This window comes from Tyto alba, unplaced genomic scaffold (genome assembly GCF_018691265.1).
Source record: "Tyto alba isolate M040663 unplaced genomic scaffold, T.alba_DEE_v4.0 Super-Scaffold_26, whole genome shotgun sequence".
Taxonomy (NCBI): Eukaryota; Metazoa; Chordata; class Aves; order Strigiformes; family Tytonidae; genus Tyto; species Tyto alba.
Window position 1 is genome coordinate 9,235,260 of NW_024881300.1, and position 26,201 is coordinate 9,261,460.

The 26,201-nt window shown below is 39.7% G+C and overlaps 2 protein-coding genes across 7 annotated transcripts in view; both read left to right on the forward strand.

The window, feature by feature from the left end:
* The first annotated feature begins 804 nt into the window (after positions 1-804).
* Positions 805-14,602, forward strand: CUNH16orf87 (chromosome unknown C16orf87 homolog). Of its 2 annotated transcripts, XM_032998141.2 has the most exons (4): positions 813-1,065; positions 5,319-5,415; positions 7,975-8,157; positions 14,134-14,602. In XM_032998141.2, the coding sequence occupies exons 1-4, from the start codon at positions 1,000-1,002 to the stop codon at positions 14,250-14,252; spliced, it is 465 nt and encodes a 154-aa protein (XP_032854032.2). In that variant the 5' UTR covers positions 813-999; the 3' UTR covers positions 14,253-14,602. The 2 variants fall into 2 exon arrangements, with proteins under 2 accessions (XP_042653429.1, XP_032854032.2); XM_042797495.1 differs by lacking the exon at positions 7,975-8,157 and having other exon boundaries at positions 805-1,065.
* A 45-nt stretch (positions 14,603-14,647) lies between these two features.
* MYLK3 (myosin light chain kinase 3) overlaps positions 14,648-26,201 on the forward strand; it is a 47,004-nt gene continuing 35,450 nt past the window's right edge. For 2 of the 5 annotated variants that reach the window (XM_032998062.2, XM_032998084.2), the window contains exon 1: positions 14,691-16,024. Coding sequence is in view for 1 of the 5 variants with exons in the window: in XM_032998084.2 (XP_032853975.2) it covers positions 16,022-16,024 (3 nt within the window). In the remaining 4 variants the exon portion in view is untranslated. Of the gene's footprint in view, positions 16,025-24,372; positions 24,478-24,708; positions 24,844-26,201 lie in introns of those variants that run through there. The other 3 variants (XM_032998070.2, XM_042797493.1, XM_032998075.2) reach the window with 3 other exon arrangements.

Below are 26,201 nucleotides of genomic sequence, written 5' to 3' on the forward strand. Positions count from 1 at the left end.
TAATTGCAATACTGTCATTATCACTTTCCTCTTTGTTTAACTCCTCAGGTAGATGATTCAGATATAAACATTTTGTAGGAATACAAAGCTTTTGCATGTTGATGTGGAGTTTCCATCTAGGAGCTATATCCCGAAGGAATTTTGGAGTTGAAATGAGTATTTCTAGCTGCTATATGTCTTTAAAAATTTATTTTACGAGAAACATTAAAGTGCAGTTAGCTTTTGTGACACTATTAATATTTTTAGATGGGAGTGACAGGAAAATTAACATACCAATGTTAAAAACATCAGATTTACAAGCATAACAACTTCCAGAGGCATGACTGAATACCCTGACTGTTGAACCATCAGGCTCCCAAAGATAAAGGAGGAGCAGGTGATAACTCTCCCCCTCAACTTCAGTCTTTTCTTTTTCTGAGCTGCGCTGAGAACCAGAAAAACGGTATTTGAAACTTCCTGACTGCTTGTGCGTTTCGGGGTAACCTCACCCCGCTGGCGCTGCTGATGGGGCACAGGTAGCGGGAAGGCAACAAAGGAGCTGCCCCGTCGCTTACAGCCTGGGGTGCAGCGGAGGCCGGGCAGACGTGCAGAGCGGCACGCGGCTGGCGTCTGGGGGACGCTGCCCGAGGGGCGATCGGGGCCGACACGGAGCAGCCGTGCCCGGGACGGGCGGCCGCGGGGACCCCCCGGCTCCGGCCGCCGTTACCGCCCCGCGCCCGCCCGGCCGTGACGCGGCCCCGGCGGTGCGCGGCGCTCAGCCAATCCGGCGGCGGAGCCGGCCCCGCCCCGGCTGCGCCGTCGCCGGGGCGGGCAGAGCCGCTCCGGGGGCGGCAGCGGGGAGCGGAGCGGGCTCCTTTGTCGGAGCGCCGCGCCGGGGGCGGGCGGGGCCCGCGGAGGCTGTGCAGCTCCCCCCGGCTGGCGCCGCGCCCCTGCCCTCCCCGGCCGCCGCGGGGCGGGGCCGCCGGCGCTCCGGCAGCGGCAGCGGCAGCAGCAGCGAGCATGTCCTCGAGCAGGGCCAAGAAAGTGAAGATGGCCACCAAGTCCTGCCCTGAGTGTGACCAGCAGGTGAGGCGTGTGCCGGGCCCGCTCCCCTCGAGGGCCGGCCCCGCCGGGGAAGGGCGATTGGCGGTCGCGGGACGCAAACGGCGGCCCCGCTGCCTCTGCCCGCGCAGGCCGGCGGGGCGCGCTGGGGCGGGCGGGCTCGGCGCCCACCTCCTCGGGGACAGGTGCTCCCGCTGCCGGCGCTCAGGCCGCGGCGGGGGCGCTGGGCTGAAGCCCCCGGTGGCGGCTCTTGGCTCCGCCCGCCTCGGCGACAGCTCAGCGCGGGGCAGCGCGCACCTACCGCGCACCTTCCGCGCCTGCGGGGGGGGCGCGGCAGCGCAGGACGGGGGGCTCCGGGCGGGGCAGGCCAGCGCTGCGCTGAGGGAGCGGGTCGCGCCGCGCAGGGCCCCGGGCCGCGGGCAGCCCCCCGCGCCGCGCCGCCCAGCTCGGCCCCGCGTGGGCACCGGCAGCCCCGCTTCCTCTTTTCTCCCCGCCGGGTGCCGGTGGGGCTGCAGCTCGGTGCCCGCCGCCGCGCATCGCGCCTTTGCAGCAGCGGTGCGAGGGGCTGCAGGCTGAGCTGTTTGCTTCTGAGGGAGGAGGGGGAAATGCAGCTGTCTCCGTGCCGCCGTGAAGCAATGTTTATACGATGTAAATAATGGTTGCTTTTGCAGCCTCTGCTTGGAATGTGGATTAAATACCGTGTTCCTCTTGCTGAGTAGTGTGATAGTTGTGTTGAAAGATTTCTGTGCGACGTACAGAATTGTATATGTGCTGGTATTGTTTAGTAACTAAGTAACTCATTAAAAATACTATTGATTTAGTAATTTTTACAACACAGGTTGCCCTTTGGATGACTGATGTGCCTAAAGCTAGTCGGAAGAGTGTTCGGTTGTGTTGTTTTCTCGTGAAGTAGTTTAGAAACAGCACAATTGAAACCGTTGCTGCAATTTCGACCATGTAGTCCAAATGTATACATGAACTGTTTATGTCTCACTGCAGTTTTGTCATGTGTGCAAAATGGAGTTACTTGAACATTAACAATGGCAGACTTTCACCGTTACTGTATCATGAGCTTGTCTTCATTTACCCTCTTTCCTGGTAATGATGTTACTGTTAAAAATAGGCCAGTTTGTTACAGCAGTGCTCCTCTGCTGGAACAATAGCACAGCACTGCAGAAAGCTGCTGTGGGGCTCAGGGTAGGGGGGGAGGCTTTTACATGTAATCATGGGAAACACATTTCTGTTATTTGATCCTGAAACTTGACTGGTGTACACTATTTTAGCTACACTTAAAAAAAAAATCTCATGACGTTTTTCTTGTAAGATTACCTTTTTTTTAAAAAAAAAAATCTTTATTTGTTCTGACTTGCCTTGTTTCTATAGTGTTTCTACTTGTCCTGGAATGTTAAGCTGCGTGGGGGCATCTTTTCATGTTTTAAGCAATAGATGGAAGCACTGCAAATGCTCACATGTTAAGCACATCATTAAAGTACTATTTCTGAGAATAAATTGTGTGACAAGTTCTAGTTATTCAGTTGGTGAAAGAAGAAATTAAAATGAGTGAGAAGTTGAGTATGAGAGTGGTGGAGGGGCTTTTTTGGGTTTTGGCTGCTTTTTTTTTTTCTTTTTAAATGAGTGTAGGGAATGTCACACCACCAACAATAGGAAGAGCAAGTAAGCAAACACTATTTTTAAGCTGATGCTGAAACTTTCACTTTGTTCTGTGCTTTAAAACTAAAGCACATGATATGCATATGTCAATGTATATTTTCTTTTAGCAACTCTTCTGTGGCTCACATGGAATTAATGTGCATATGTATCCTGCCCCAGTGCAGCCATTGTTCATAAGACCTTTTTTTCCAGTGCCAAATGTTTGAGACAGGACAAGGAACTAAAGCCTACAGTACAAGTTAGCCCTTTGCAGAGTGTGGGGAAGCTCTTGTGTGACTCTTAAGTGGCTGTGTCCTGTATTAGCGTCTCTTAAATTTTTCCATAAACAAGAGCTCTGCATTTGTTTCTGATTTCTTCGCTAGAAGTGGCATGCATGGAAATATTTAGCCACATATACTTGAGCGTAATATGGAGTAACACTTCTTAGGCTTTTAAACTTTTTTTGTTGTAATTTAGATGATATGTAGTTGCCATTAGACTTTTTAAAAAGAAAAACGGTTTTTTGATGATATTGTTACAGTTAAAGCATGGCCCCATTAAACCAGAGAGCCTGAAGTACTTGCAGTCACTCAGAAGAAATAATTATTGCTTCTTAATTTAGCTTCAGGTAAATTTTCTTTTTTGAGAAACTCAATTTCTTTTTGGTTAGGAAAATGTTAAACAGAGTAAAATAGTGTTTGTAGAACTATGTTGCCTTAATTATATTACAGGATATTATCAGTATAGGCCTTCAAAGGATAACTGATATGTTTCTGTGAATAAGCCCCTTCCCACCTAATCTTACTTCTTTCCACCCCCCACCTCCCAGACACCCCACACCCCCCCCAGCCCCTTGCTGTGGCACTCACGCCTACATGCCAAACCTGTAACGTGAGAACAATATAATTCTGTTACACACAGTTAAGTTCACTGAAAAATACTGGGTCTGTTCCAATCCCCTTGGGTGGTTTTTACCATTTTTTTTTAGGCTGAGCCTGGAGACGTAATTCTTGGAAAGACCCAGGTGTTCAAAAATGGGTTTAAATGGAACTCTCATATCACCTTAACAGTAAAAACTATCTGCTAGATAGTGATTTTTAGTACTCTTATACTGACATATGAACAAGGAGCTAAGCATGTACACAAGTCTGCTAAATTCTGAGCTTTAAGGTTCAGTAAACCTTGATTAGAATTGGTTTTATTATGTCAGTGTCTCCATAAAGGGAATTAAAAAGTCTCTAGTTACATAAAACCTGTATCAAAAGGCTATTTGTAAGCTGTTCATAGGGTGAAGTACAGGAGTTAAGATGTGCTACAGAAAGCAAAATAATTTGTTTACTCTGAGTAGCAGTTAAGTTCCCCTTTACAAATTCATGTACTAATTTGGCAGGTTTTTTCCCTGGCCAGTAGAATATTAGAACTTAGTTCTTCTGCACGTCCAGTAAAATTGAGCAGGCAGTCGTGGTTCTGTACTCCTGTTTGTTTCAGCAGACATTGGCAAACTTGTAGCGACCTGTCTTAAAGAATTACATTTGAAAAATTACCTCTTGCTTTTTTTCCCCACTGTTGTGCTTCAACATGACTTGACTCTAATGTGTGTAATGTTAATCTCTTCCAGATCTCTGTTTAAACTTGCTTTGATTTGTGTTTTCAGTCTTAAACCTAATCAAAGCAATATGGTGCATTCCTTACTACTTTAAAAGATCTCGAAATATCTTGGCTTTAAGTGAAGGTAATGAGGTTTGTAATTTATCAGCATCACTTCTTTTAATTGTTCAGAGTAAGAATTTTCTTTCTTTTGTAATTTTTTGTGTAAGTGTGGCATTTCCAGATTTTCTGTTCTTGTTTTAAATTGACTTGTGCTGGGGGAATGTACTGCTTCTGACTCCTTAGCTGATCAGAAAAAACACTCCAGTCTCTCAAACTCCTTCAGCCTGCAGTCAGCTTTTGACTAGCCGTGGTAGGTTATTTGCATTTTGAATTAACTAGGTCCTTCTGTAACCACCCAGCCTTGTCTACGATGCTGTTGTAGAGTGTGGTACAAATACATCTGTTTTGCTTCGGGCTCTATTGTGCCTCCTGTTTAAAGCTGCTCCTGCTCTCTAAAGGAGTTGCTTTCAAATGCTTCTGAAAGTGAATGTATTCAGAATGTACTGACAGTTTTAACTCATACTTTTTCTTTAAATTTTTTTTTTAGAAGTAAACAAAGGAGGCAAAACTGGGAATGGCAGACTGATTTGACTGGGGGTACTTGAGAGCACTGAAGAGAAATTGTATTTCTATTCTAATTCACCCTTGTTTTAGTGCACTCCACCTTCCCCCACCCCCTTCCTGACAGTCCAGGGGAAAGGGTTTGTGGTACAAAGCGGTCACAACAGCTGTACATCTCAAGCTTGATTTCTAACAACTGCATAAAGAAAAAGCTTGGGTGGGTGATTCGAAGCAGAGCCTGTTTTTACTACATTTAAATACAGTTGTAGAATACCACAGGGCATAGTTGCAGTACAGGCTGAGTTTGAAGTGGTATCTCTGAGGACAAAATGCAAGATACTAGGTTTTTCCTTCATAGGACAGGAATTTTGTCATAATTTGAAATGATCTGAAATATTTGTCTCTTGTTTTCACAGGTTCCTGTTGCATGTAAATCATGTCCCTGTGGCTACATATTTATTAGTCGAAAACTCTTGCATGCTAAACGTGCTGAGAGATCACCACCCATCACAGGTAATACTTTGAGACCAGAAGAAAGGGACAACAGTTCTTCCCCCTTATTTCTTCATGGCAAAGGGTAGAGTGTTTCTCTGTGTAAATTGACTATTGTCAGTGCACTTTCCCTTGAATTTGTGCATGGTAGACTTGAAACGTTAATTTCTCTTGAATTTTAAGGGGTGGAAAAAGCTGGTGTTTTCAGTCTTACTTCCTTTGCACTTGTGACGTTGGCATTTATTCTGTGTGTATTTTAGCTGTGCTCAGTGGTCACTGTGCAAAACAGCTCCTTACAGGAAGCTTTCTCTTAAACCTATGCCTAGAGGTGCCAAAGGGATTAGATTTCCCAGTGCATGCTGACTGAAGCTGGGTTTTTGGAAAGTAAAAATTGGTAGATGTTGAATCTAAAACCATGTGGGTCTTGCTTCTCTCTTCGTGGGCTAAAATAAAAAATAGTGTATTTTTTGCGTCTAACTTGTATGTCTTTTGTTGTTGATGGGCACAGTAAGAAGTCAGTTGAATGCACATTTTGGCGTGATTAACATTCTCCTTGTGTTCATTTTTATCACTTCCTTCAGTCCTAATAGGAATTAGTCAGAACAAGCATCTGTCATGGAAGATGCTAAAAAACAAAAAAAAAGTGTCTGATCTATAGTGTCTACTCTTCAAAATTACCTACTAGGCCTACAAAATGTAGTAAGTATTTGATATTTTGAAGGATACTTATAGTTTATCAGTTTGTAGGAGTTACATGATATTGTGCTAGATAAGTGAATTTTCAAGGTGGAGGAGGTTAAGCAATGCCTGTGAGATCTGGGAAGTATTGCTCAATTTTCTTTCCCTCTCCCTGACTGTTGATAAAGTAGTTATTAAATGAAGCTGAAGGCCATAATCTGGTAGAGCAGAGCTCTTGTTTAATTTGGCTTTGTATGTAGGCAGTGCACCAGGGGTGGAAGAACCCCCATGTAGGAGTATGTGCTGGGGGTCACCCTGTGGGAAGGTGGCTTTGCAAGAAAGGACCTGGGGTCCTGGTGAACAGCAGGTTGAGCGTGAGCCAGCAGTGTGCTCTTGCAGCAAAGGCAGCTAACAGTGTTCTGGGCTGTGTTAGCGAAAGTGTTGCCAGCAGGTCGAGGGAGGGGATCCTTTTCCCTCTATTTGGTGAGGCCACATCTGGAGTAGTGTCCAGTTCTGGGCTCCCCAGTACAAGAGAGAGATGGTCTTACTGGAGAGAGTCCAATGAAGGGCCATGAAGGTGATGAAGGGACTGGAGCATCTTTCCTCTGATGAAAGTCTGACAGAGCTGGGACTGTTCAGCCTGAAGAAGAGAAGGCTTGGGTGAATCTTATAAATGTATATAAATACCTGAACAAAGTGTGTAAAGGTGGAGTCTGGCTCTTTTCAGTGGTGCCTTGTGACACGAGAAGAGGCAACGGGCACAAACTGAAGCACAGGGTGTTCCCTCTGAACATCAGGAAACACTTTTTCCCTTTGATGGTGACCAATCACTGGCATAGGTTGCCCAGAGAGGTTGTGGAGTCTCAGTCCTTGAAGATACTCCAAAGCCCCCTGGATGTGGTCCTGGGCAACTGGCTCTTGGCGGCCCTGCTTGAGCCAGGGGGGTTGGACAGATTGGTCACAGGGGTCCTTTGCTACCTCAGCCTTTTTGTGATACTGTGAAATATATTTTGTAATAAAATTAGTGATAAGTTATCCTGCTGTCCAGTTTGAACCCTGTGCCTATACAAGATTAATGGAACAAATGCAGCAAAAGAAAACCGGTTCCTGGGGAAAATATAGTGGGAGACTATGTATGTCTATATTGTGCTTATAAGGTAACTGCAACTTTTTTTAGAAAATGTTGTTCCAGTATTTTCAACAATATAGCTACTACAGAACAGTGCTGCAAATGTGCAACTAGCCTATTTGCAGTACCCGAGCTCATTAAGCCATACTTTTAGGCAAAACTTATGTAAATACTCTTTTTTTTTTTTTTTAACTGTGGTGTGTAGGAAAACAATACACCTGTTCAGCATTATGTGGCCTTGTCATAGACTAGATTTGGTGGGACACATGCTGTGTAATGTGGCATTTACTGACAGCATCGTTGGCTCGTCATTTTGATTTGTGAGAGCAGTGGGAGTGATTTCATTGTTAGTGTCAAAAGAAGATGAAGTGCTTTGCTGTTTGCCTATATGATAAACTACTTTCTTTTGGCTAGTGGAAACAAATGCAGTGGGCTGTCTTGATAGCTGTAATCTGTACAGTTTTTCCCCATCTTAGCATGGGAAACTGAACTTCCTGTATAATAGTAAATGTCTCTTCTTGCAAAATGCATTTGAAGGAACCAAAAGCTTGATCCTTGTAATCAAAAAGTGAAGTGTCATTCTGGACCTGACACCTTAATTTCTGCGTGGATATCATGCAGATGTCTATGCCTTTACAGAACAATTACATCTAACCACTTTTGCTAAGAGATTTAAAGGAAAAAAGGTGATTGGGTAGGTTAAGCACTAAGAGTAAATTAAGAACAAAGATGAAAACAACCCTAGATCATACCATCTTTATTCATTTGCACAGAAAACAAGAGTGAGGCCAAAAGGAGACGGACAGAGAGAGTTAAGCGAGAGAAGATAAATTCTGCAGTAAATAAAGACTTAGAAAACCGAAAAAGATCCAGGTCTAACAGCCATTCAGATCATAGCAGACGAGGAAGAGGAAGACCTAAGAGTGCCTCAGCCAAAAAGCACGAAGAAGAAAGAGGTATGAGAACTGGAGAAATATGTTAATTGGGTTTTCTTTTTGTGCGAAGACTTTTTTTATCAGTAAACCGCTATACCATTCAAATCATTTAAGCAACTAGACTAGCTCAGCCAATACCTGATATTTTAATATGGGGAAGGGACTGTTTCATGTCTGTAGAGACCTCTGATTTTATGTTTCAATGTCTGATTGGAACTAACTACAAAGATCTAAATCTGTATTTTTGGCCGCCATATGAACTTTCAACATGTAGTTTGAAAACAATTGGACTGTCATGCTTAGTAGGTTTTTTGGTTTTGTTTGGGGCTTTTTGGGGTACTGCTGCTCTATATCATAAGGACAAACAATATAACGTTGTCTGTCAGAGTGATTAGAATGATTGGATCACGTAAGTTCCTTGAAACCTTTTGGAGGGTGGAAGTAAAACGAGCATCTTGAGTCACTACTGTGACCTGAATTTTTGTCCCACACTTCTACAGAATAATACTCAAGAGGAAAGAATGCCTCCTTGTTTATTAAGGTTCCTTGGTGCCCTGCTGTTTCTAATCCTTATACTCTATTGCATATAACAATCTTTTTATTGTAATTTTGAAGCTCTTCAAGTATGTGACTGTCACTTAAGATTCCTATTTTTTTCAGAGACTACTGACAGTGCATTTGCTATCTATGATTTTGGAGAGACTAGTTTTAGGCCAGAATTATGAATTCAATACTTAGCATGGACTTAAAAAACGCCGGAGGGGCAGATAGGAGGGGAAGAACAAGTCTTCATATGAATGTCTAGATCTTTTTCTTAAAGCTACTGAAACCTTCAAGTACCTTGTGGGATAACTCAGAAATGCAATTGTGTTTTTCTCAGCCACTTTATTTGTTAACAAAAAACGGGTCGTAATCCGTGTTGCAAAGTGAGTTCCTTTAATGTCTAAATTTTCAAAACCAGTTTTGTTGTCTCTGATGTTTAATGTAAATCTGTTCTTTTTTAAAGTTTCTTTCCTATAAAAATAAAGCATAAATTTGGGTTTGTTGTTTTAGTGTTTTGGCTGTGGAAAGAGGAGATGGAATTTGATTTCTGTATGTTTTCTGGATAGCAGTTGCTTTACTGTAATAAGGATACACTTGCAATCTAATCACTGTTGAATATGACTTACTGAAGTTGTAGCTTCACAGAATACACAGCTTCCTGGTTTGTCACCAATACAAGCTAGACTTTGTCTAGCACCTATAGGATCATTTCTAGGCATTTTATTGCCAGTCTAGTTCACATACAGCTTTGGTTTGAAAATTCCTGCTAGCTAGTTGGGTTGCCCTATAAAAGTAAATCTTCTTTCCTGTACCCTGAAAAAGAAGTAAGCAATCAAAAGAAAAGATCACATTAATCTAATACATGTTTTATCATATCCAAAAAGCAAGAATTTGAAAGCATGAGGAATATTTAGATACCATTTTCCTATCCAAAACTACACTGAATGTATTTAAGCTCTTGCTGCATATACTAAAGTGTGACAATATGCCAGTGCTCTGAGGCAGAAAACTAGGAGTACGGATGCAGTGAGATTTTGAGTAACAGTGTGTGTGTGGTGTGTTGTTTTCTTGGTGTTTGGTGTTGTGTGTTTTTTAAAGTTGAATTTCACTTGGGAAGATTGTATTCAGATTCTTGTTCTGTCCTACCATCTCTTTTATTTGGTATTGTGACTACTGCTGATATTTCTTCCCTAATCTCTTCTGCAGAGCTGGTACACCTTGGGTTCACGCCCATTTGTAATTACCTTTGCTCCCTCACTAGTAGAGCACACTTTATTGTTTAGGAATAAGTGGACTGAGGATATTTTATTCTTATTTCTGTTTATGTGAGACTGTAATGTGCGTAGACCACTGTGGTGATTATTGTTGAGATATATGGCTGTCACAGCCATAAAAACAAATTCAGCAGAGAACCCATCATTTTGTAAGTAATTACTATAAAACAAGTTAACATGGACTTCTCCCTTTTCAAGTGGCTTATAAAATTGGCCTAACTACTATGTGTGGAGTAATTAGTGGTATTTCTAGTAATATTATGCCTTTACCAAACCTGTGGCTTGATAGTATTGTTTGCATAGAAGCATATTAAGCAACTTGAATTCTTCTACTACAATTAAGGTGATTTTTGTGTGACACATTGCTTGTGTGGTAGGTCTTGTATCAGTCTTCATAGTATTGAAAGTCAGCTCTGGAACGCAAGACATTAGTGTAGTGTTAGACTTGAAGTATTCTATTTCCTTGCCTATTATGTATTTCTAGGATATTTTGGATACACATTACTTGCCATTGGAGACCGTGCTATTCTTCTTTCCCCCAAAAGACTTGAAAAGAGGCCACTGCTTGCAAAGCTGTTAAATACTTGGTGCCTTTGCAATGCCTAATGCATTTGCTGATGGAAAAACAGGAGGATAGAGAGCATGCAAGAGCAGATAACCTGTCTATTTGAAGACCACCCAGATGTGAAAATTTTATTCTCAAGGACTACCCATGACATCTGTAATTCTGCTTCCTTGCTTGTCATGTTCTTTTCATACATAGCGTGCTTATTCCCAGTTATGTCTGTGCCTTTGACTAGTTCTTTTGTATCCTTCATGACTGCTCACATTAGAGCAAAGAGCAGCAGGACTGAACAGCAATTAAGAAGGCTAGGAGAAGCAAAAGGGCTTTTTAAAATAAGCTATTTTTTCCTGCAGATTTAGTAAGAAGGAATGGAGGGGTAGGAAAAGGGAAGTTGATGTAGATTGAGGGGATATGGCAGAGTGCTGGGACCCAGAGTATACTCCTATTGCATGTTTCAGAACCATGTGAAGACTCTGGAAAACAGGAACTTCTCCCTGTAGGCTTGGCTTGTCAAAATTGTCACTTAGTTTCTGTGTTAGAAAAGCTGTAATCTATTTTGAAAATAAAACCACTTCATAATAATTTGATTCTGATTTTGTTATGGTGGTGGTATGTTTTCTGTTTTACTGTGTGGGACTGTGATACACAGCTAGACCGGTTCCCAGGCTGCCTTGTTATCTAGGTAACAACTTTGATTATATTAAACAAAAAAACCCCTTGCATGCTGGAGGAAGTGGTATTGGTTGTTCTGAAAGAGCTTACCATCAAGTGAGACTCAGTAAGAGTGGCTTGGAGTCTTACTAAAGCATACTTGATACTTAACAAGGGATGAATCTTTATAAAGATACATACATCTTAGTATCCTGATAAAACTTAAATTTCTTGACCCAAGTTTTCTTTCTATAGTAATTTTCAACTGTATTACTCATACATTTGCTTGTCCAAAGTGCAGATTGGAAGTAACTTACTATCTTGGATAGTGAATCTCAGAACTTTTTGAATTCATACAAAATCTGTGAGGGTTCATGTTTGATGTATACATAATCACAATTTTAAGGGCTCTGTGACTAGTGCATTGCAGGAGATCTGGGGATTAGAGACATGCTTCAGAAACACTGAATATTTTCATCTGAATAGTCTTTTAGTGGTATAGCAAAAGACAGTATTTTTAACATCTTACAAATATGGTATTGTGATTCTGTAAGACAGTCTTTTGCTAATAATAGAGCAATGAGTCAAAACTACTTGCAGATATGACCGAAGCGGAAAGTTTTAGTAGTGTCTGTAGAAACCATGCTATCCTGTGAGTAGCACAGCATAAAACGTCATGCAGGTGCAAGCTCTTCACTAGTTACTGAAGAGAACTGGAATCGTCTTAAAAATGCATAAAGCTTGCAAACCTGTGTTAATACCTGATATTGTTTGATATCTAGATGTCAATTCTTTAAGGCTGAAGTCTCTCAGAACAAGCCAGTACTTTAGGAGGACAGGTGGGAAGGGAAACTTGAGAATTTTTTTTTCTTTTGCTAAGAAGTCTACAATCTGTTAGCAGCAATCAGCGGGGGGGTGGTGGTGGTGGGGAAAAAAGGTATTTTTTGCTGGGTGCTGACATATTCAGGTGGTGGCTGGATTTGTTTGGATAGCGAAGTATGAAAAAAGGGGAGGGGCTTAGGTATGAAAATAGAAAAAGTTAATGTGGAATAACCGGTGTGTGTAGTGTCTGTGCTCAGAACAACTCTCAGCATTGTTAATTTGTAAGTGGTGGAAGGGAGGAAGTGGAGCAACCCAGACGGAGTGTACATAGAGAAACTGATTTGTCTTGAACTACAGTGTAGGACTAAAAGTGAAACTCAGTTTCTTAGCTTTCACTTCAAACTCAGTACACTAGAGAATATTATCTTGCATAGCCAGGGAGCCAGCAGAAATCCCCTACACTCCAAATATCAAACATGCTTTGATTATCTGAATTTGCTAAGCAAGTTTCTGTTTTCATATTAAAAACTGATGCATCTTTGTGTGTCTGGGCCCCTCACTACTCAATTGTACTTGCAGAGAAGGGTGTGCTTGTGTGTGATTTCAGTTGTCTAGGAATCTTTAAGGAGAGGGTTTTGTTACTGTGTGTGTCTCTATATCAGTATTGAATCAGAACACAGTGGTAAAGGTTTTTTTTTAGTTTCTCCCACGTAGTTAATGCAAGCACTTGACTTCACAGAGGAGGCTGTTTGTTGGAATGGTGTCCATAGGTGTAACACACGTGAAGCCAAATCTAAAAATGTTGTGAATGTGGACCCATTGAAGGAATAACTCTGTGAGTAGGTGGAGATATGAGATACTGGGATCTTTTTTCCACGTGGTGCTCTCCATTATTTTGCAATGCTGCTTTGTCTTTCACTTACTCATTGCTGAATTAGGCGTCTCAGAGCATGCTGTGGGCAAAAAGAGCATGTGCTGTGTGTCTGTGTGTTAATGGGACAGGGGTCTGTCAGGTGAGCATAGTGTTGTGATTGTAAATTAGTCCAGGACACCATGGAACTTGGGTTAGACATGGAGTTCCACAGCTAGACACCAACCTTAAAGCTCAATAAGTATTCCTATCTTCTTTGTGTCTACAAGAATGGTCTTCTACTGACAAAGCTGGGTTGTTTTGTTTGGTTGGCTTTTTTTTGTTAGGCTGTTTTTTGTTTCACTTTGTTTTTTAATGAGTTGTGTCAGTTACCTGTGGCTAGCTAAACTGGAATATAAATAATCATGATCTGGCATAAGTTATATTTATGAAATCATACTATTCTATGAGTTTTGTCATATGCTATTATGTTAGCTGGTGTTCTTGAGCCCTACAGTATGGAAACTTCTTGACGTCTTTCTGCTGTGTGTCTGTAGCATTGAAACAAGCCAACATCATCAGAGGGAACTTAGAGGCTTTTACCTGCTCACTGAGGTGTTACCATTGTTCATTATCTGGGATGAGACTGAAAGTCTGCTGTATAGAAGGTCCAGAAATGTTCATGGTGACAAATTTGGAACCTGACTTTTGCCATATATCTGCTCTTTGGTCTTGAACATTGTAATTAAAATTTTGGGTTTGTTATTTAGATGTAAAATAGGGGGAGAAATGTAATATTTAATGAGGATATTGTAAGATAACTTTGTTTTCTAGGATGGGAGGTATTTATGTAAAAGTAAAAAAAACAAAAACAAAAACAAACCAAACCAACAAACAAAAACAAACAAACAAACAACCCAAAAAACAAATAAACAAAAACCCCCACCAAACAAAAAACCCAAAACAAGACAAAACCCCCAAAATGGAGAAACACTTGAATACTCGTTTGTGTCAGGAAACAATGTAATGTTAATGACACATTCTTTCTTCATCATCAAAGAACAGAAACTCAGTCATGCTTTTAGATGACTCATTCTGTGACTCTTCTAACACCTTCGTGTGCCTCCATTTCTTCTTCCTCTCTCTCAATCCCTCTCTGAATAGGAGTTCATTGTCTAACTTCTTTTCAATTCCAGTACTCCATTCCACGTAATTTATTAACTACTATGTAACTTGCATTAACTTTGGATAATGGAAAAAGCTTCTAATAGTGACTTTTTTTTCTTCTACAGAGAAACAAGAAAAGGAAGTTGACATGTATGCTAACCTTTCAGATGAAAAGGCCTTCGTATTTTCAGTGGCCTTGGCGGAAATAAACAGAAAAATTATCAATCAAAGACTTATTCTATAGCTCGTAAGCACAATCTGATGCATTTATATGCAGAATGGCTAGCATATTTCCAAGGTGTCATGGACTCTCGGAAAGTGTGTTGTCTGCACCGGCAAGGACCATAGTATTTCCTGTTAAAATTCTGCTGCTGTTCTTGGAAATCGAATTTTGTCTCTACAAGTCAGAAAGAAAGTGTTCACAAGATTGTGCTGTGAAAAATCAGAAAGCAGATATGTTTTACGCCTTGAAGACAAATGCTAGACAAATGCACAGAGAGACTGCACCCATTCCAGAGCACTTCTTTTAAATTTGCTGCCAGAAATGCAATATTTTAAATATTTTCAGAAATAAACAATTTTCCTTTAAAATTATATATTTCAGATTTTTCAGCTATATTGCAGTTTACTTATGTACAGTTCACATAACTTTTTAATAAATTGATATTCCAATATTTTATTGAACTGGGAATGAAGTACATTTGTGATACTTAAGGTGTGTTGGTTTTAATCCTCTTAGAAATATGATATTCATCCTAAGGATGACTTTAGATTTGCATTTTTTTAAAAGGTGTGATATAATTCTGATAGGAAGAAAATTAAAGAGGTTTCTTCTTAGGGGATTATTCTGCTTTATAACTTTGTATTGTTTAAGAATTATCTCTAGAAAATTATTCCGTTACATGGAGGTGTTTTCTGAAAATCACATATACTTTTTGGGGTCAGACTGCTGAGGTTTGAGAGCTAAGTACTTGTTTTGTTACAGCTATTTGTTGGGTGTCTGCCTTGTCCAGCTGGTAAGTACTTCTCCCATACTCTTTCCTGGCCCATCATTTACTGGAGAGGGAGAGAAGCAGGAATCAGAGATGTAGATCGGCAGCCAGCATCTTCTTACTGATATTTCCAAAAGATGAGGATATGCTAGTTCCTTTTACTTTGAGTAGGTTTTTTTTGTCTGTCTTCTAAAAGTGTAATTCTTAGCAGTATTGTCTTTGGAGTGTTGACCGTAAATGCGAAAGCAAAAGTCTACCTGAGTATGCAAAAATGAGCTGTTAAGGAAGAAATAGGTTTTGGGAAGACATTCAACATTGATAGTCTTTATTAAAGACTACTAAGCCAAAACTCTTACTTTAGTAAATAAATGGAGGTTTTGTCTTACCAAGATAAAAAAAAGCTCAAGCCCTGTAAAATCCTGAAGGAGGAGGTGTAGGAGGTAGTTCATAAAATCTGACGTAACAGCTTTTTTGTCACCTTTCATTCACTCTTTCTGAAGAAGGGGTATGCAACTGAATGTCTTAGTTTTTCTTCGGTATTACTCATGCTTTTCAGCATCATGTTACTTTAATAGTGAGAATTACATAATGAAGTTCTGCTATAGAACTGATCTCTGCAGGGAAGCAGAGATTTTTATTAATAAAGCTAGACTAACAAATACTGACTGTTTATTAGTTGTTGGTTAAAGGAAGAAGCTATGACAGTTTTGAGTTAAGCCATAACGGTCTGATCAGATGCAGACTTTGTAAGCAGAAGCAGGAAATGTGGAAAGTGATTTTTTAATTCTTAACTGATAAGGAGTAATTGGGGTCCTTTTTAACACTGGATGAGGGGGATGGGTTTGGAAATGCACTTGAACCACTAATATACATTTGTCTTTATTCCAGTAAATGAGGAATTGTGAACACAAGACCTACTTCCCTACATCATGTAAACTTCTGCTTTCCAGAACTGTAGCCTGTGACAGATACCGGTAGTAAGGACAGATGAGTATCTCTTAAGGATAGAGGATATGTTTGCATGGTAAGTTATTAAAGTCAGAATGAAAAAAGGGAAGTTCTAATTTTAAAACCAAGGATATGATCCAGCTTGTGTTGCTTCTATTGCTAGAATGAGATCTACTGTGTTAAGAAGGGACAAATGGAACTGTTCATGCAGTCTGTTTGGTGCTCTAACCTGCATTCCTACAGGTATCTATTTCTTTCTGCTTCTGCACATGGAATTAAAATTATCATCAGAGGACTGAAGTTGATGTTGTTAGATGTGACCCAATTTAACCTATTATTTTTACATATAGATTGATGCTTTTTCTGATAAGTACCGAAAAAATATGTTTGTAACTCTCAAAAGCACGAGGCTGTTTTTTCTTTCACTGGTGGATACTCTCAAAACAGTGGTTATTGAATTCTATTTATGTACTTCTTCCCTTTGTCTTCCCCAGCTCTCAGCTGTCAGCTCTTTCCCACTTGTCGTCATGCTGTTTTTCTTCCCCTGCTGGTTTCCAGTTTCTTTGAGAAAGCTGTGATGGAAGCAGGTGGCCTTGAAAATGTCCTAGGGAGAGAGTGGTTTCTTTGGCAGTGGATCTTGCAAAGCAAGAGTCCTGGCTTTCTTTTCCCACAAACGAGAAAAAAACCATTCTTTCCTATATAGACAGGACACTTGAGCATCTTCCAAAAATCCCGGTAACTCTGGCAGTGGTATGCCCAGACAGATTTCTTGGAACATACTCAGTGACCAAACTGGAAAGCATCTTCATTGTGTGAAATAGGCATCAACATGACGGCCTCTCAAGAGCGCCTTCTTTGTGTTGTTAGATATGATCAATGGATGAAATGCTGTGGCAAATCACTGTGGAGTATAGTTGTGAAATGTATTGGCTCTCAGTCTATGAAATTAAAATAAAGTCAGTGACAGCTAAATGATGAGAGAGTAAATTTCTGTGTACTGCAGCTCTGACTTTCTTGGGAACTGCATAGTTTCAAAGAAGCAAGAATAAATATGGTAACACTTCAGGAAGTTGCTTATGCAAAATTTTTTTTGTGTGACTAGTTCCGGTATAAGATTTTAGGCCCTGCCTTTGAATGTCTTTGTGGTTCAGTCTAACTTAATTTGTTTCACTGCATTTTGTAGCATAAGACCTTGTACAGAAAAATAGTCGTCTTTCAGAAAAAGTGAATTAGACTGCAGTTTTTTAAATTAACTTTAAAGAAGATCAATTATATCACCACCACAAAAATACCATTCTGCCTCTATACTGCCTCTACATGTTGACTTACTAGGCTAGGTAAACTGTATGTTGTGAACTGAATAGGTTAGGACTGTGCTGGAGAACTGTCTGTTTATAAACCACCATATAGCAAGTTCTGCTTTTTGCCACTACTTTCCCCCTTTTTTTTTCTGAAGAACTGCTTCCAGTGTTTATAGGTCTGTGTAATAGTGTGTCAGACCATCATGCAGGTTCACAGTTCAAATTCCGGATTGAGATTTCTCTGCGTTTACTGTAGTCTGCTGCTAGATGGCAGCCTTATTCTAAAGACAGTTACTGTCTACGCACGCATTCTTACTATTAGTACTAGGAAGAGCATAGTATTCGGTTTTCAGTGAAAGTACACTGAAGGATTATTTTTCTTTAGAACATCACTCATTCATATCTAGCAGGGGAGCTTAAAATGCTGGTAATAGGTGTTATTGGCTATCTGCACTGAAAGTAGATGGCTTCATCAGTTGTGTGGGATGTTAGCCTTTGAGCTGTGAAAATTAGTAAAGGTGAGTAATTTGTCAAGACCAAAGAACTCTGAACATCCAATTGGTAATTGAATAAAAAATGTTTTAAGAAAGCTCTTCTTCACTTCCCCTGGAAGTCCTATATGAGTAAGCTTTTTCTTTGGTCAAATTTTACAAACATCTCTGGTTTTCCTATTATTTTCACTCTAATACCGTTATGGTTGAAGATGAAGAAAAGTGTTGGGGAATACTTCACAGATTATCATCACCCTGTGGTTAGGCAGCAGGATTTACAGAGAGGGAAACTAGAATTGGGGGACTTGCTTCAAGTATCAGGTCCCAGACAAGGTCTTTGGGTTTGTTTTACATAGTGGTTTTAATTTTTTTTGAGTTTTTCTGGGTTGTTTTTTTAAGAGTGAAACAGTGATTGATGTAGGCTACTGGCAGCACTGTGTCTGTTCCTTGTATCTTGGACTATACTAATAAGGATGCTTAGTATCTTATTGCCTAACTGGACATGGTGCTTGACTTTTGTTCTTTAAGATACTGATAACCTTTAAGGCATTGATAATCTGTGATTGATCAGTGTAACCAGAAAGATGCCTTAAAGTCTTTCCGAGTTGCTGTTCTCCGGAATACGATTCCTCTGCATTCATGAACATCTGCAGTTATTACTGGTGTAATTTGTATCTCTGGGTGCATCTATGCAAGTGTTTTTGTTTGGATTAGGAGTGTGTATTTCAAACAAATCTCATGATAGGATCTACTTCCAGTGCCTTTGTTTGTACCATGGAATGGTCTTGGGGAGCAGGAAGTAGCTTCCTTTTGCAAAAAATTGACCTTGAAGACATTCTTCAACTGTTAGTGGGTGCTTGGTCTGCAGGACCACCAGTACCTATAGCAGGTGTTGGGCTTTCAGTAGCAACTGTTTCACTCTATAGATTTCCAGCTGTGCCTTGTTTCTTGTTTATTATGAAGATACAGCAGAGCAAATGTTAACAAGTTTAGCCAATGCTTTCAGGTGAGTCTAAAAACAATTTGTCCTTCGAAGTATTAACAATGTCATCAGTGTTTTGTAGTAGGTTTCCTACTTTTTTATCGCACTGTGGATTCTGGCAAATAACCTCTAGTGAATCTAACCATAACATTTCAAGATGTTGCCTTCCACAGTTATTTGTCTATCGTTTTTGGAGGTTGCCATTTAGGCAGCAGTGGTGGTAAGACAGCTCTAATAAGTAGTAGAATAATACTTTTTGTTTCTTCTTTTTTAGGCTGTCATTTTCAAAACTCAGTAGTAGTTACAGAATTCTAACAGTCTGGCTGCACTAAAATTGCATCTGATTAAGCAGTTTTGAGATGGTGCTCAATTTTGCTGCCTTTTGTTGATCAGACACTGCAGAAATACACTGCAAGATTTCAGTAGATATTGGGAATTCATAATGAACTGAAAGTATCTGTACATCTATGTAGTGGAGTGGTTTTTTTATTTATTTTTTTTATTCTGATCTTACTTTAAAAGGGATTGCTCATAGCTGCTAACTGTTGATTGGGATGTGCAATCTAAGGAAAAAGCAAGAAGTTGATTAGGCAGAAGGCACTGGAAAACCATAAAAATGTGTATTTTTTTTCCCCCAGAAGAAAACCTCATCCTGCTTTCACCAAAGTTGTTTAATTTCAAGGTCAAAACATGGTTCTTATGAATCATTTGGTGTCATCATGCAGCATATCCCCCAGGAAAATGTCAGTTACCCATCCCTCATCTTCCCCTCACCCCGCACAAACTGCTTTTCTTGGTGCTTCTTAGCTTTGTACGTGGAACCTGAACTCCATCTTAAAAATGTAAGTTTACTGCCTTTGGTCAACTACTATGCATTATTTCTCTTAATCATAACTTGGTCTTTATTTTTGCCATAAGGGTTAAGAAATAAATTCTATTTTTAATCCTGGACAGCGTTGAAGACCATAAAATGCTGTTAAGAACAGTGAATGTTCCAGATACCAGGAGTACAAACATTAATAGTCTGGCAATTTTCCAAGTCTCAGTTGTTTTTGTTTTGTCTTGGAATAAACAGCTATTGAATATTTTTATTGGAAATATCTTGCTAATAAAGAAAAACCTTCAGACTGAGATCAGAGTTGCGTTATTTGGGGGAGTTGTGGAGCAGATTGTGTGTGTGTGTGCGTGTGCATGTGCGAGCATGTGTAATGATGAGGTCCATGGTTGGAGCCGGCTGTGTAGGTGGTCTGGGCCCCAGGTCCTGATCCTCAACAATGGCAAAGAAGTGTTTCATTGAAGGTTGCTGAACTAGCTGGAGCAAGAGGTGAACCAGAAGTTCTAGTTTTCAGTAAAATGAATAAATGATACTGAGCCCGAACACTGATTTTGTTGGCACTGCACAGTAGTCTAATGTATTTGAAAGTAATGTTTATTGATGGAGTTTACCTCTTTGGTAAATAAATTAAAATAATTCTGATGTATTAAAGGGTGATTTTCTTAAAGGTATACCATTTATTAACAGCATGAATCTCTAGATCTAGTGTTTAGATTTACTTCATGAATCTTTGGATCTAGTGTTGTCATAACATGCACGAGAGGTGCACTGGGTATTAAATCTATCTTGTGAAACCACACAGAGTGTCCTGAAGGTAGTACAGGTTGTCTTGAACATGAGGCAGAAGTTACAGAAAAAGCATGAGTGTAAGAAACTCTTGAAAATAGTATCTGTTTATTTTGCATGAAACAGGCAGCTGGAGGACTGCATTGAAACTATGAAAAGTTGATGTGTAACCTTGAATGAATGAAGCTAGAAATGCAAGGCTCTATTTCTTAAAATTCATGCAGGAACTTATGTTACTGTAGAATGAGGGTTAAGGTATAATTGTTTTTTTTACTTCAGCTTTCTGAAACAGTGGCGGACAATGATTACTTCCTGTTCTCTTGAAAAAGTAACAAATCTCTCTGTTCTTTAAGACAGAGCAATTCGAAAGAATGAAAAATGCTACAATAAGTTATGAAATGCTTAAGACATTAAGATATATCGAGTCTTGGCCAAGTACTGATGCAGAGCCTGATCCTGTAGTTTTACCTCTTAATTCTGTTGAAAAAGAAGAAACAAAATAAATTAAGAAAATGTATAAATAAAAATTGTACAGGTAGAATTCTCTACCTAACTGAATGGACAAATCCATCCTGAGATTTGAAGGTGAGCGTTAGAGTTTAGTTTTAGGTTTGTGGATTTTTGTGTGTTTTTTTTTTTTTTGGAGAGGGGGGTGGGTTGTTTGTTTTTTTGTTTTGTTTCATTTTTTTTTACTATGACAAGTCTTGACATCCAATGAAAGGTTTCCAAGAAGGTACTTTTAAAACAAGTTATTTATTTAACTGAATAATTAAAATGGTCATGTCTTTCTAACACTGATATAGACAAATGTTTTGAAAGTAGTGCTTCAGAGCAGTGAATAATGGGCTGAATGGAAATTGAGGAAGAAACCTAATCTATATAAATATGAATAGCTGTGTTCTGAAGAAATACCAAACTCCCCTGATGGGGAAGGAGCAGTGTGTAGGATTACATATGAGTCTAGTAATTTCTCAGTGTATTTTTTTTTTTCATGGTTGTTCATGCCTGTTTTTCAAAAGATTGAGAATCTCATACAAAATATTTAGCTTACAATTCTTGGCACTGACCAAATTATGAACCTGGCAACTTGTATGATGTTGCTTACAACATTCACAGTGCTATCTGCTGGCACACAGTTACTTAGCAACAGCGAAGTTCACGTTTATGTACAGCTCATGCGTATGCATCTAAATGTAGTTCTGGGAAAAAAAAAGGTTAAAGGAGTACGAAGTTTGGAAGAGGAAACAGATACTGTTCAGCAATTCTAATTTTGAGACTGATGGCAATGGTACATAGGAAAATATGTCTCATGTTTTCTCTTTTAAAATCTTTATTAGATTGTTCATGTATTACTAAAACTTGAAAACAAAATTACCAGAATCCTACTGCTACCAACTGTAAAAAGATCAAGAATAAATACAGCAAATGGAAAAGAGCAGGGGATTCATTCTATATTGAATGTCTATGTTACAAATGCATTCATGGGAAAACAAGAAGATTGATTACTTAAACATGGTGAATCTGAGAAAGTCACAAAAATTACATATAGATATTTTGTGAGACTAAGAGGTGGGTTGGGATTATATTAGATTAATTATTTCTGGGTTTGTTGTTTGCTGTTTGTCAATTTATTGCTGCTTCTTTGCTGATCAAGCTGTGATATTTTAAGGGATTTTTGACAGCCTGCACTCTTTATGACTGCAGTAATACTCAAAAGCACAATGACTTAAAAGGCCACTGGGAGACTGTTATTGCATGATGATTACATTAATCTCAATTTCTGGGATTTCAGGCATGCAGTTCTCATTATTAGCCAGTGTTATAGCTGCAGTGGAGTTTCCTTATATAGCAAAGGGAGGAAGGTAATTGCAGCTCACTCCAGATATGAGGAGGCGGCAGGGACCAGAGTGATCAGGCTAGGAATGGTGAAGGTAGAAGAAAGGAAAACTAGATTTAGCTAGACAACGGAGAAGGGTATAATGATGAGAATTAAAGATGAGTGTGTAAAGGCAGTTGGGAGAGACAAATGGAGGCCTGTAGGATATCATGGTGGAGAAAACAATGCGCGTGTCTCAGATTTCTGGAGATGTGAGGAGGAGCAAGGCAATTTGGAGAACAAGGGAGAAGTGACTAGGTAGGTGCTGCATTTGTAGGAGAAGTAAGGATAATACAGATCAAGCTGCTCTCACACTTGAGCAGTTCCTTTTTACTTTTTACAGTGGTTTGAGAAATTATTTCTTCAGAGGCTATATTGTTGGGTTTGTTTTTTTTTGTTTGTTTGTTTGTGTTTTTTTTTTTTTTTCCCCACTGTGTTCTTTGGCCTTCCTTATCTGTATTCTTGCTTGTGAGTATACTGGGCTTTTCTCATGGGCAACAGATTCAAACATAATGTGGAAGATGAACAAGATCCCCTGCCATCACTGGGAATGGGATCAAGAGGGTTAAGCCTTGTTTTTCAGGGCCAATTCGAAATGAGGAAACATCTTTTAAAAAAGGTTTTTGAAGACTAGAATGAACCTAGTTAGTGGACACTGATTTAGAGAGGAAAAAAAAAAAAAAGTCAGCAATCCAGACTGCTAAAGTTAAAATGCATCTAAAATACTTACCTCTGAATTTCAAACCCAAATGTAAAGGATCCTGTAAATCTGGTTTCCACATGTATATTCAATGGATGTATAATTTTGGTGCTGCATGTGTGCTTTATGAGGTTTACCGAAATGATGTCTTTTCTAGTTAATGAACCATTGAAATGAGAGGTTGTAATTACCAACTGTGCTTGTGGCATCCTCAGAGTAGGCAAGAAAGTATGAGTTAATTCTTTTATAAAAAGTACAAAATAGTGCATGTGCAAAGTAGGAGCTTGATAAAAATCTGTCATCCAGTACAAGTGACAGCCTACTCATCCCATCTTCTGGGAAACATGACTGATCCACTCTTCTTATTACTGTGGGCTTTTCTGAGGGCAAGTGGAGGAATGAAGTAAAATTGTTTTGGTTTCAGGTTTTTGCAAAAGGTTACCTCTCTGTTAAAAACTAAGAGGCTGTTGAACAGTAAATCTGTGTTACAACAAATGTTTTGCAAAGGAGAATAAGGTAAAACTAGAAAAATTCCTCTTTCTTTTTCCTTCTGCTGTTTATTCCTTCACTAGTGGAGTCTAGAGGGGTGCAGATGCTGTCTGCTTCAGCATCCCAGATTTGTTTGTTGGTGTCTGTAGGGCTGACCTGCGTAACAAAGTTCTGTGCTACACAGATGTAAAAGGCTACTACCTGAAAATTTGCCCTCATCCTTACAGAGAAGGCTTGAATCTGTTATCCTTTGGACTTTTTTAATGACCATCAAAGCCAGGTTTGCTATGTAATGTGATATGCTTTGAATGCAAAATCATCTACTCATGCTTGCCAGGAGACAAAGTAAATGCTGAGTCACTTTGTCTCTCTGTTTTCATGGTGATTGTAGCTATTTTTGAAGTGTTCACTAGGTAGGTTGGCTTTAGTGAGTTTATTCAGCTGCAGACATTATAACCACCCGCTTTGGCAGATGGAACAAAAGCAGAATAATGAAAGAATGAAAATCTGCTGACAGTTGTGTTTGTGCTTTGCAGGCATGACTTGTTGTAGTGCAAATCTTTGTGGGCTAATGAAGTTAAAGCAAGGCTTTAGGTACTATTCTTTTAAACAGAATTAACCTGCCTACAGCTGTTTCTGCCAGTGTTTTCCTTCTGAAACAATAGGAGTGAATATTTCAGGTTGAAAAATAGAATATAATTTATGAGGCTTCTAGCCTTGGGGGTGAGTCCTTATGTAAATGAGTTTTAAAATATAAAATAAATATTAATGAGGTGGGGAGGCTTTCAGACCTGGCCTTTCATACTAATCCATTGTGAGTGGAGCAGCTCTAGAAATGTGCTGATACTGGCACAGAGACAACCAGGAATTGACTGCTTTTAGAAAACACCTCATCAGTCAAAGTCTTCACAGACTCCTGAGTACTTGTCCTGATCAGATACAGAAGGGGACTTGAACATTTCTGGTATCAATACTCTGCCTGCTGATTCTGTGTGAGTTTCCCTGGGAACACCCCTGTATGCTGGCATTCAGTTCTAGGTTGTTGCATGGATGGAAGCGTAATGAAAGGGTAAGTTGTTGGTAGGGCATGGAAATCCCTTTTGGAAGAGAGCTGCGAACCTTCAATTATATGTTTTGGGCATAGTCATGAGTTAAACTGGCTGACAACAGTGTTAGTAGCTCCCTGTCCCTGAATATTCATGACAAAAAGGCTCTGAGATACTTAAGTAATTTAATAACTCTGAAGTGTGTGTGAAAGAAATGTGCCAAGGGACTAAAGCTTCTCCTTATTTATTTTCAGGAAGGAAGATACTCTGTATTAACTGCCATGTTAACAGTTTCAGCCAAGGATGTTTAGATTATCCATTCCTTCAAAATAGAATGTGTTTATGGATCAATGCACCTCCTCCTAATTCATGGAAACTGATGCTGGGAGGTGAGAAGTCACCTGAAAAATGCTTGAGCCCCCTCATTTTACTCAGCAGTTAGTGCAGGAGTTGTCATATCTGTCATTAGCTGGCTGGGGAAGCTAGTCATAATTAATAGCCTCTTGATATTATCTTACTCCTTTTCTTGGTCTTCACTCCAAATGCACTGATTTAGTTGTCAAACACCTCTCTTGGTTTGGAAGAGGAGTTTCGGAGTCTAAGTATAGCAGATTTGAAGAGCTGTTCTAAAAGCTAAAATACTACTAACATTGATCTTGATTTCATTTGTTGGATGTTACATGCATGATTTCTGGAAAAGCTTTGCATTTGTTCTCTAAGTAAATGATGTCTTGTGACATCTACAAAGCCTATACTGGAATACCAATACTCAAAGCGAGCACTTGCCTTGTCTTTTGCGCTTAGTATTTCAGCGCAAGGCACCAAACTCTTTTTCCTATGTGTAAAATCCACAAGACTTTTCCCTAGTACTGAAGAAAATGTAGTCCTGTGTCCATTGCCTGTTTTCTTTCCACAGCAATACATTTAACTTTGTGAAAAATGGACTATTTCCTTGTTGTGTATTTAATGCTATATAGGTGCTACTGATTTGTTGCTTTTAATACTTCTCTGAAAACACAGTCCAGAATCACTATTGTAAGATCTGAAATGAAAATGGGGAGGAGAAAAGCTCAATTTTTTTTTTTTTCAGAAGCTAAAATGCAGAAAAGGTGAAGTTGGTGAAGCTCATCAGCATAATAATTATATTCTTAGTATTAATTAATGAAAATACTGCAGGAACGTGTTGGTTTGTACTACAGTTCTGTATTTAGATCTGCCAATGGAAGGTTGCAGGCTGAGCATTGCTTGTTCCGGAGTGCTTGCCAAATTTCCTAAAGGATTCTCTTTGTCATGCAAGCTTTTCCCCATGGCATGGTGCTTACATGCTGTATGTGCCTCTGCTGCCACATTAAGTAATAGAGTCTCTTTATTAAATCTGGAGTAGCAACATGATTATTTGTGCTATTGGAATAAGTCAAAAATGTATTAAAAATTTTTTTCCCCTCCCCTGGGTCTAGGGGTCTCCTGACTCATCTATTAAGAACTGCACTTTTTGAATAGCTGTAGTATTTGTTTTCTTAGAGTCTAGAATAGAGGTCTTTAATTCATATGATCAGTTACATGTTAAGAAAAAAGCTTAAGGCCCTGTTCAAGAGCTCAGTGCCCATGTGGACAGTCTCCTCTCCCTTTGAGGGTGGCTAGATAATGTTCCCTGTGCAAATGCAAGGAATATTGCTCAAGGTGCTGCCAAAAAACCTGCAACAGTCTCACCCTGTCCAGGCAAAATGGCTCAGCAGCAGTCTCACTG

What these genes read in the sequence shown, in the direction of transcription:
- CUNH16orf87 (XM_032998141.2), top strand. Translation starts at nt 1,000, where the DNA reads ATGTCCTCGAGCAGGGCCAAGAAAGTGAAGATGGCCACCAAGTCCTGC. An exon ending in GCCCTGAGTGTGACCAGCAG is followed by an intron (nt 1,066 to 5,318) that starts GTGAGGCGTGTG and finishes TTGTTTTCACAG; the next exon opens with GTTCCTGTTGCATGTAAATC. An exon ending in GAGATCACCACCCATCACAG is followed by an intron (nt 5,416 to 7,974) that starts GTAATACTTTGA and finishes TCATTTGCACAG; the next exon opens with AAAACAAGAGTGAGGCCAAA.